The sequence below is a fragment of the Otolemur garnettii genome, unplaced genomic scaffold (assembly GCF_000181295.1).
Source record: "Otolemur garnettii isolate 467f Iridium unplaced genomic scaffold, OtoGar3 scaffold00003, whole genome shotgun sequence".
In the NCBI taxonomy this organism is placed as follows: domain Eukaryota; kingdom Metazoa; phylum Chordata; class Mammalia; order Primates; family Galagidae; genus Otolemur; species Otolemur garnettii.
In genome coordinates, this window is record NW_003852398.1 from 33,630,804 (window position 1) to 33,641,976 (window position 11,173).

Here is an 11,173-nt window from a genome sequence, read left to right on the forward strand (position 1 = left end):
AAAAAAAAAAAAAAAGCAACAACCTCCACACGAACCTCCACCCCTCTTTGTAAAAGAACGACGGCCCCTTGAGGAACTAGAGCCAGCCCCAGCAATCATGGGTTAAGTTCTTTTCCGGCCCCCCATTCATAAAAAAAGGAGAGCTGCGCATGCGCATTCGGGGTCTCTTGTGCCCACCCATTCATAGAATCGCGGGCGGCGCGCATGTGCACTGGCGCTCCCTTCCCTCCCATTCATAAAAAAGCCATTTTCCCAGGCAGTGGTTGCAACATCGCAGCCGAGGCAGCGAACAAGGCTGACAGCGCGGAGCTGGCGCTGTGGAGCAAAGGGAGCCTTGCCGGTTCCTCCGACCGGCGTCTGCGAGTACAGCAGGAGCTGACCTGCTTGGGTTCCGGGATTTACACTGACGTGGAGCGATGCTTGTGACTCTGCGGCTCCTCAAAGTAAGTCCATGACCGGTTTGGGGATCCGAAACTGCTCCCCTCTGAGCCGCGAACGACTCCCCTTCTGGCTGGGGCAAACGGTACGCTATTTCTAGGCGCGCCTTAGTGTTCCTTCCTTCTGCCTGCGCCTCCTTGAGTCGCTGCGGTGCGCCGCAGCTCCCTGACGCCCTCGGCCCGGCCGGCAGGGCGCCGAGGGTGTTCATAGCCTGGCACCACCGTTTCCGACCCCTGGGCATTGCTAAGCCCGGCTTCCCCGCCCTCTGCGACTTGGGAAGCCCTGTGCGTGTCCCGGGAGTTTGCCTTTGGCCTGGCCTCTTTCCTGCGCCTGCCACCACCCGCCTTGAGCTCTGGAACGGGACGCTCTGGGCTTGGTCAGGAGCCACCTCACGGGTCGGGGCGCCCTCAACCTGGGCGGCTCGCCCACCTCCCGGCTCAGTGCCCACGGTGCCAGCTCTACCGTATACTTCCTCAGTCCACCGCAGGGGCCTATGCTCGACGTGGATTTTTCTTTCTCCTTTGGAGCAGTGACGGACTGGGTTTTCTCCCCTTTTGCCTTTCTTCCCTTGATGGGCGCAGGGCCGGCCCAGAACTGGGCATTTCTGCTCCCTCTTCTTGGCAAGGCGGTTCCTAGCCGTCTGACCTTTGCTCCGCTGCTGCATTTTATGCTGTGCAACTGCGTTGCAGTTGCCTTTTCCTTCTTCGGCTTCTGCAGGCCCCAAGGCTGCTCAGCCACCCCTTGCCTCCCTGTCCCCCGGTACCGAGGTATGCCAGGCCCAGGGGCCCCCGGGCCGCGCTAGGACTGTAGTGGGGGCTGAAGGTGCGTTTACATAACGCCAAGCATGTTGGAGCTGGAGGAAGAGGTTGGGAACGTAGGAGAGATAAGGCTCCCACTTTCCCTCCTTCCTTCTTGGTGGTACCAGGTTTGACATCACCTAGAAAAGAGGATAGAGACGGTATGTTCCGAAAAATCGTGAATCGCCAAAGCTCCGGGAGCAGTGAGCTGGGTGAGGGCGGGTTTGGTCAGACAGGGCAGCAAGGACTTGGCTCCATCACTGGGGCCGGGGCTGTGCCCAGTTCCCTCTCCATGCAGATGATCAAAAAGCATTTAGACAGTAGCTACTCTTGTGCAAGAAGACGGTTTCTCAATTCTCTTTGATTGAGAGCTGGGGGTTGTGGGCAGAAGAGACAAGAGGGGAAATCATGGCATGGCTTGAAGGGCTGAGGGATGGAGGAGAGACAAAAATGGGCCAGAGGGCCTGGATGGTAGGCAGAGGGAAGAGCTCCTGCCTGCCTCCTTCACGAGCTGCTGGGTGGCCATCCATATTTCTAGGCCTGGGTGTAGGTAGCAGTCCACCTTCTTGGCACAGCAAGCAAGTCTCTTGGGAACCCCCCAACATGGTTAGTGCTGGAGAAAAAAGTGTAGGGCAACCAGACCTAGTGGCATCCCCTTTCCTGCCTCCAAATCAGTGGCATGATTCTCTCCAGCTTGGGGAGAGGCCAGAAGAGAACCTGCAGAGAGGCAGGAGCAAGCTCACGTCTGTCTGGTTAGCTGGCCAAGACTCTCTAACCTTTCTGACAAACTTCTTCGGGATTCAAAGCTGGAAGGTAAAGGCCCTGAGCAGTTGGGGAATGAGGGTTTATCAATTTCTTAATGAGCTCAGTTTGGCTTAAGGCCCTTCCCAGTATTGCACTGGTGGATTTCACAATGTTTTGAGTTCTCCAGATCTTCATACAAATGCAGCATAAACATCTGAAATTTTTAGCTTTTTTTTCCTTTAGTGGAAGTGTGGGACAGCAGGAAAGGGAGAGCTCCAGTTGGTCCCCTCTCTCTTTCTCAAGGGTGGGAAAGAAGTTGCAGAGATGTTTAGTGTGAAATTGCAATTCCCTGCCTTCGCATCCCTTGGGAGGCTCCTCACGTGCCTGAAGATTCTAGATTAATCCTAACTGAACAGTGCATACACTGGCCAACTGAGCTATGTGGCTGGCCTTGGTGATGGTAGTGGGGGTGGTGCTGTGGATGGGAGGCAATTTGGTAACAGTATTCTGAGATCTCAATGGACAGAGGCCGTTGAGCTATGGTGTGGGAGACTTTAAAGATGTTTATTTTCCGTTTTAGATTCTGAACTCAGGAGTTACTCCGTTTTCGCTGGGGTATAAATGGTTTCCTGTCTAGCCCCATGACCTTTTCCAGATTATACCAGATTACCCTCTGAAATGGCAGCATCTCACTGAATAAAGATTTGGTTAGATGAGGTGGAACACAGAGAATAGAATGATCCAGGCAAGAGCAGGACAGAGGCTAGGGGCTTGGGGGCATTTTGGAGCTCTTAGATGTCATTTTTTTCTGCATCCTTCCAGATGGGTGGAGAGATCTGGCTGTTTGGAAATCTGCTCTCTGCCCAGTTCATACCCTTGACCTCCTACTTTGGTAAACCTGACATTGCATATGCCCAGAGGTTTTGCTGACTTCCTTGACTAACAGTGATGGTACCCTTTTCCTGCAAAAGTGATTTCAGAATTAGGGAGGAGGAAGAAACCCATTAACACTTTCTAAAGTGTCCCTTGAGGTATGTTGCTGTGGGTTTATTATTTTGGAATCACATGTGAGGCTTCCATTTCCAATGCTAAAGTCCTTTGGTATGATACCTTATAAACCCACAGATATGGGACCCTGCAGCATTTTTCTGAACTCTGGGCATCCTATGAGGTAGGACCTGGCTATTACAGGTATCAAGGAGGCCAGGAAAAATTCTTCCTTCTTTATTTCTTTGAAAACTGTAGCATTAATCTGGCTGTAAATTGAGAGCACCTGTCATCTGGTCCCTACTTGAGGTGGGAGTTCTCTTGTGATGACAACCTGGATCTTGCCCAAGCCTCTTGCCCATCCAAAAATTTGGGGGTTTGGATGCAAACATGGCAAAGTTTTAAAGGCAAGGAAATGGCAAGAGTCGAGATGGTTCCATGTCAAGGCCAACCTGAATCTTCCTGACAGAGGGGAAAGCAGTGACTCGTTAAAGTATGTTTGCTTTTTCAAAATTGCCAGAGGAAGAAAGAGAAGAACAACATATGGACAGCTGCATTGCTCCTTCCAGACCAGGCCAGTGGCTAAGCAAACCTGCGAAGTGTGTCTTTAGTTTACCTCTCTGCAGAATAAAGAGAACCGGCTCCTCCCAAGGGGCCAGGGGCCAGCAGAATTGCTAGTGAGTGGCCAAGACTAGGGCCATGGTCATTGTTATTACAAGGCTTCTAGGAGGACAGCCTCATTTCCAGAGCACTCCTTCCTACACAGGAGGTGTGGGGTATTGCATGATGTAAGAGGCGGGGTATTCTTGGCTCTCAGGGGCCTGGGGCCACCCTTCAGATCCGGACATCTGACAAGGCTAGGGAATGTATCCGGGCCATGTGTCTAGGCTTAAGAGGCTCCACAGTTCAGCTGTGATCACGATTGTTCTTTCCAAGGACAGGCCCCACTCTGTGAAGGAAGCAAGGGCACTGGGGACGGAGCACAGATGTGCTGGATCCAGGAGAGGAGGGAAGGGGCCCGGAGGGGCAGGCTGCCACTTGCAGAAAAGTGGTTTCCCTTGTGGGTAGTCTTTCATTCTCTAGTGGGGGAAGGGGAAGTAATTTCCTGCCCCGTCCCAGGAGTAAGCTAAAATCTATTATTGTGAGTCCATTTCTTGGTGGAAGATAGGGAAACAAATACTGTAATATGATCTTGGTGTTTATCGATGGGAGGAAGCCCTCCCCTGGGGGTCTAGGGTTCTGGTCCCAGCTCAGACCGTGACTTGGGCCAGCAGTTCCCAAACCCTGCCAGTGGTTAGCAGGTTCCTTCAACCTCTCTCTTCTTTTCTGACTCTTGACTTCTAATTCCTCTTTATGGGTACGTGTCATGACAACAATTAAGGGGGTAATACATTGAAGCAGAAACTTGAAACTCATTAAAATAGCCCCAAATCAAAGTACAGCAAGACTCCCACCCGTTCTTGTGATGCAGCTTTGGCGCTCAGCTGATTGGTTGTGGAAGAAGGGAAAGAGTTGGGAACTGATAACTAGTGATGAGACAAAGTGATGACAAGCAACTATTTTCTTTTGTGATTTCTAACAGAGTTTAACCAGAAGTGAGCTCCTTAGTGCTGGGGGTTGAGGATAGGAGGAAGACTCCTTCCCAGACAAATCCAGCTGCTTAAATGCTTTATTCTCCCACTGGGGGCATTCTCAGCAAAGATTATCTTTCTCCATGAGGTACAGGGAGGGGCAGTCCCTGGCTTCCCTCTCTAGCCACTGCCCCACCTTTAAAAATTTCTTTTAAAGCAATAAGTCATCATTTGGTTGTAGCTTAATTTTCTAAACTGGGATATTGTCTCAAAGAATCCAGGAATAAGTGGTGGGCGGGCTCTATGGCAGCCAAAGAGACCTTTATTCTGAGATGTTAAGGGGTTAAACAGCCTTCACTGAAAGAACCTGCTGAGACTGAATGGGGCAGTGCAGAAACTGCCCATTCATTTAGAGCCTCTTGCCACTTTAGCTGACCTGTAGTTTTCAAAGTACAACTGTCAGATTTTCCCAATATTTCCCAGCTCCCCTCCCTAGGGGTAAGTTAAGAGAAGGGTGTGGGTGAGTGGGAATAGGCATCTCTCCCAATTGTGCAGACATTTAACATGCCTCTGGATTCTCTTCAGCCAGCCTGTATTGAGTGGGTTTGCAGCCTGGCACCCAGCCCCCTCCCCAGGTACCAAATGCATTGAATGTCAGACTGGCTGGCTCTGGAGTCACAGACCCACCAAGCAACAAATAGGATAGTGTGCTCCAAGGGGGTTTAATGCCCTGCTTGCTGATTCAGTATTCCAGGACTCTCTTCGTACCCTGGCTCCTCTTTGCCTTCTTGAGACCTGGGCCAGGAAGTCCCATCAATGAAAGGGCCCTAGAGACCCTTAAGTACAACTTGATAGGTAAGAGGAAAGGGAATTCCCTCTCCCCTCTCACCCTGGCAGTTTCCTTTTAGGGACTGCTTGGTAATGAACTATTTAAGTGAGACCTACTCAATTTTAAGAAAACTGAAAAATGATGAATACTTAGTAAAAGGGGAGTGAGGTGACAGAAGGGGACACCAAAGAGCACTGAATTGGGAGTAAAGAAAACTAGAGCTCTGAGCCTTCCCTGAGTAACAGATTATATACAGCCCATGTCCCCCCACCCCCACCCCCTTCACTCTCCACACTGAAAATTCCCCCCAAGGGCCATCCAGTCTGCTGTAATCCTTGTCTGGTTTAGCTTCTCTGCTAGTTGGGTTACTGAGCCCCAGGGTGGCCTGATGAGGTTCTCTGAGGGCTTGAGGAGGTTATGGTCATAAAAGAGATTGTTGCTTTCCTACCTTCCATGGACACCCAGAAGCTATAGAGAGCTTCTGCAAATCATTATTATAAGTCTGGACTATATGATTGAGGTTCCAACTGTTCAGCTTCCCAAGCTTCTAGTGCCTGGGTTCAAATCCTGCCCTGACACTTGCTAACTCTGATCTTCCGTGCTGTTTCTTCCTCTACAGAGCCTGGCACCAAGAAATGTTTCTTAAATATTAACTGCTTCCATAATTATTATTTATTATTAGTAGAAGGTTGAGTGAAGGTAAAAGTTTCCTTCCCTTGTACTAATCCATAAGAGTGTCACCTAAAATTTGATAGAGGTGCTTTTTGGCTAAGTGGAATGCTGGCTTTGTTTCTCTGTCCAGAGTCTTCCAAATTGACCATCAGTCTCTTCCAAACTGCCTAAATGAGGAAAGCCTCCTCTCTCCTATTTATATTATAAATCTCTTCCTTCCTTGCAGGGGAAACAGAGAGAGTACATATTAAACTGCACTTAAGGTTGTCAGCCTTGCTTAGACTGGAAGGTGGGTGTGTCCCGGTGAGTAGAGATTGATCAGTCTAAACCAAATGAGAGTTGGGGTTTTTTTTTTGAGATATCATTTAGCTGTGCTGTGGGGTTATCAACCAGGCAGCTCAGGAAGTTGTTTTCCTTTGTCAGCCAAATAAATTCATCAGAGGCTCTTCGAGGGCCCTCCTGTGGAGGGTTCCTGTTAATGGGGGAGTGAGGCTCAAACCAGAGCTCTGAACCAGCCCTTGTTTTTGCTGAGCTGGTGCTCGGAAGGAGTCCTACATTAGGCTTATGATAGGGAAGATACATTTGAGATGGAATGTGCCCTGCCCGCTAGAGCCATCAGATGCTATGTATCCCAAGAGAGCCGAGAGCCAAGTCATTGTGGCCTGAGCTCCCACCCCCACGTCTGGCCTTAACTGCAGGCTCAGATGTTGACAGCTGCCCCTGGAGGGTGAAGGGAGCCTGCTAATGCCAACATCCCCATTGTCTGCAGCGGCTGTTCTCACCCTGGCTTCCTGGTGGGACTTTTCCATAGATGAAGAAATCTGCCTTCCGATTCCAGGGCATATTGGAATCTCTGAGTATTGCCTATTCCTTTTGATTCGGCTATGGGAAATTGGCTGGTTTCTTATTGTTTGGTTTGTTTTTTCTTTTGAAACAGAGTCTCTGCTCTGTCACTCTGGGTAGAATACCATGGTGTCATAGCTCACAGCAACCTCAAACTCGAGGGTTTAAGTGATCCTCCTGTCTCACCCTCCCAAGTAGCTGGAACTGCAGGCACTGGCCACAACACCCAGCTGGTTTTTCTACTTTTAGTAGAGACAGGGTCTGGGTCTTGCCCAGGCTGTTTTCAAACTCCTGAACTTAAGCAATCCACCTGTCTCAGCTTCCTGAGAGTGCTAGGATTATAGGTGTGAGCCACCACACCCAGCCAATGTGGCTGTTTATAATGAACCCCCAGCTCCCCGTAAATGAACTGGGGAAAGGAGGGTGGATGACCTACGTACGGGAGAGGAGTGCTTCTACTTTTTTCAACAGCATGACCAGTCTAATCTTGGTCCTGAGAGACAGAAGCCCAACTACATGGGATAATATGAACTTCAAACTGCCACTGACATTTTGGTGGCAGGACCTCGAGTATCCCTGACCTGGGTCTTTGTCTAGGGTTGAGGAGGGTTCTGGGTCTATGGCACTTTCTTTTACTTTTTATTTTTTTGAGCCAGGTTATCTCTCTGTTGCCCAGGCTAGAATGCCATGGCGTCAGCCTCGCTCAGCAACCTCAAACTCCTGGGTTTGAGTAATCTTCCTGACTCAGCCTCCCAAGTAGTTGGGACTTACAGGTTCTCTTGCTCAGGCTGATCTGGAACTCCTGAGTTCAAGCAATCCACCTGCCTCAGCCTCCCAGAATTCTAGGATTACAAGTGTGAGCCACTCCATATGGATATTTATATGGATGGATAAGTCCCAGAGGGTCAGGTGTCATTCTCCTGTGACTAGAATAGGGGGATGGTCCAAAGTGTGTGCTGAGTCCAGGGGGACCATGGGTTAACTGGAAGTGGAGCCAGATGAACCTAACAGTAGAGGGGCAGGATCAGCTCTCCTAATTAGGACATCATTAGCATCTTGAAAAAGCATTTGTGGAACCCCCCCCTCATAATGTGATAATTGGTGGTCTTTTCTTGTCATTCTAAAGACTGTTTTCCCTTCTACCCTCCCACTCCATCCCCTGGGGTTCTTTAACATTGGGGTGGAATCTTCCCAGAGTTTAATCTTTCTCTTGGATTCCAAGTTGTGTTCCCTTGAGCAAAGGTCCTGGCCTTCTGGTGCTATTTCTTTAAAATTGATCTCCAGCAGAATTCCAAATGTAAAGGTCAGCAGGCAAGGAAATGGCACTTCTAATAGAAAACAATGTGCACTTTCTAAATTTGAACCAAGCAGTTTCCGCTCTTTGATTTAAGTGACTTCCTGGGGTTCCGTGTCAGGCAGTGCAGTTGAATCTCTGGCCAGATTCCAACTTAAAATTGCACTCTCTCGGTGAAATTAGAAACTTATCCAGGGTTGGCTTAGCTATTCTAGTAAATAGCATTTAGTCTGAATGATCAGCTCAGAGCTTGGAAATGGATGATGTGAGTGCCCCTTGAGAGGATTTCCCATCCCAAGCTGTCAAAAGCTCACATACCCAGGGCTTATTAGCCATTGGAGGTTACTTATTTAGAAGTGATAGTAATAAGTTAATATCCTGGATGTGCAGGCATCAGATACAGCCCTTCTCTCGTGAATATCTGAAATAAAGGTTTTGTCTACCTGGCTGATAAATTCCATGGGAGCACGCAGGGGCTGTTTCCACCACACTATCCTTCATACCTGGCATAGTAATGTTTGGTGCATAGTGCTTATAGGTGTGCAGGAAATCTAAACTCTTATTCTCTGGGACACTGATAAGTTATTTGAGTACTTGCATGTCAGGCAATATGGTAAGCACGGGATATGCATTTTTTTCATTTAATCCTCACAGGAACCCGTTTTACAGAAACAAAACTAAGGTATAGATGTGAAAGAACTCATTCATAGCAATACTGTTAGGCTGAGTTGAGATTCAAACTTGGGTCTGATTCCACATTCTGTGTTTTATAACCATTGAGCTATATATCTTAAAAAAGAAGTAAGTTTCATAGTGATTTATCAGGATGAACTGGCATTGCTCAGGCTTGAGTCTTGGTCCTGCTCCCAATCTGTTGTGTGACTTTGGACAAGTTATTTGAATGTTAGCTTTTTTTTCTTTTTTCTTTTTGAGAGAGTTTTTTTTGCCCTCAGTAGAGTGCCGTAGTAGGTTGCCTTACAGCAACCTCAAGCGATTGGGTGAGCCTCAGCCTTGCCTCAGCCTCCCAAGTAGCTGGGACTACAGGCCACAACACACTGCTATTTTTATTTTAGACAGGGGGTCTCACTTTTGCTTAGGCTGGTCTAGAACCTGTGAGCTCAGGCAGTTCACCCGCCAGGGCCTCCTAGAGTGCTGGGATTACAGATGGGAGCCCCCTTTTCGGGCCTGAATATTAGTTTTCTGTAAACCAGAAAAGTAGTTCCTTTTTGTGATGGTTGTAAAGAGTAGTGACTTCATGTATATGATGCTTGTGAGAGTGCCTCCACATCTTAAGTTCTTAGTAAGTATTATTTCTACCACTGACTATCATTGTTGGTGTTATTAATCATCTAAGCCTTGGGAATTGCTGGAAAGTTCACTGAAGGAATTTAGTTCCCATTTCATTTGGGCTCTCAAGGACCTGATGGGGTGGGCGTTAACGGGCTGCATACTGATTCCTGGAATCCATTCTTTCTTCCTTTTCCCCACCCCACCCCAGGGCCCCTAGAAGCCTGTTTCTCCGTGCAGTCAAGGACCTCCAGCCCCATGGAGCCCCCGATCCCACAGAACACCCCCCTGACTCCTAGCTCAGTCATGGTGCAGCCCCTTGACAGCCGGATGCCCCACGGCCGGCTCCAGCACCCGCTCACCATCCTACCCATTGACCAGATGAAGACCAGCCACGTGGAGAACGACTACATAGACAACCCCGGCCTGGCCCCCACTATGGGCCCCAAGCGGACCCGCAGCGCGGCCCCAGAGCTGGCCCTGACACCCGCCCGCTGTGACCAGGATGTTACTCATCACTGGATCTCCTTCAGCGGACGCCCCAGCTCTGTGAGCAGCAGCAGCAGCACATCCTCCGACCAGCGGCTCTTAGACCACATGGCACCGCCACCTGTGACCGACCAGGCCTCACCGAGGGCCGTGCGCATCCAGCCCAAGGTGGTCCACTGCAAGCCTCTGGACCTCAAGGGCCCAGCGGTCCCACCGGAGCTGGACAAGCACTTCTTGCTGTGCGAGGCCTGTGGGAAGTGTAAATGCAAGGAGTGTGCGTCCCCCCGGACGTTGCCCTCCTGCTGGGTCTGCAACCAGGAGTGCCTGTGCTCGGCCCAGACCCTGGTCAACTACGGCACGTGCATGTGCCTGGTGCAGGGCATCTTCTACCACTGCACCAACGAGGACGATGAGGGCTCCTGCGCCGACCACCCCTGCTCCTGCTCCCGCTCTAACTGCTGCGCCCGCTGGTCCTTCATGGGCGCGCTCTCCCTGGTGCTGCCCTGCCTGCTCTGCTACCTGCCGGCCACTGGCTGCGTGAAGCTGGCCCAGCGTGGCTACGACCGCCTGCGCCGCCCCGGCTGCCGCTGCAAGCACACGAACAGCGTCATCTGCAAGGCGGCCAGCGCGGATGCGAAGGCCAACAGACCCGACAAGCCTTTCTGACACTTTGGGTTGAAGCCCCAGCGCTCCACCTTCCATTCTGACACCTGAGAAGACTGGTACCAGGCCAGAGCTGGTATCCCCCCGCGGCTGACCTTGCTGTCTACTCCCCACCCCAGCTTCGGAGGATACAGAGTCCACCACCACAAACACTCTATTCCTCAAGAGTGAAGAAGCACTTGGGGTTTTTTCAGGGTCTTGGAACTTTGTGTCAAACAGACAATGACAGGGACAGGGTGTGGTTTGTTTGGGGGCGGGGGGGGGGGGGGGGGGGGGGGGGGGGGGGGGGGGGGGGGGGGGGGGGGGGGGGGGGGGGGGGGGGAGATCTTTCTTTTTCAGAAGAAGAAGGACCACAGATGTGGACATATCTACGGAAGCTGCAGCTGCTTGAATGCCTTTCCAGCCCCTCCTCCACCCTTCCTCTCTCTCTCCCTCTTTTCCATTGTCTGTGGCTCTCAGAGGAGCTGGCTGCCTGGGAAGAATTGTTAACTGAGTGCCAGGGTACCTTTGAAGAAGACCCTCGGTGGCCTGACTTCTACACCTTCTTTTCCTTCCCCCT

The 11,173-nt window shown here is 50.6% G+C and overlaps 1 protein-coding gene across 1 annotated transcript; it reads left to right on the plus strand.

Moving 5' to 3' along the window:
* Window positions 1-221: 221 nt before the first annotated feature.
* Window positions 222-10,870, plus strand: SPRY4 (sprouty RTK signaling antagonist 4). Its single transcript, XM_003782088.3, has 2 exons — window positions 222-443; window positions 9,674-10,870. The coding sequence occupies exon 2, from the start codon at window positions 9,721-9,723 to the stop codon at window positions 10,615-10,617; it is 897 nt and encodes a 298-aa protein (XP_003782136.1). The 5' UTR covers window positions 222-443; window positions 9,674-9,720; the 3' UTR covers window positions 10,618-10,870.
* The last annotated feature ends 303 nt before the right edge of the window (window positions 10,871-11,173 follow it).

Bases quoted from the DNA above. Each gene is read 5' to 3' on its own strand.
- SPRY4 (XM_003782088.3), top strand. From the start codon at position 9,721: ATGGAGCCCCCGATCCCACAGAACACCCCCCTGACTCCTAGCTCAGTC.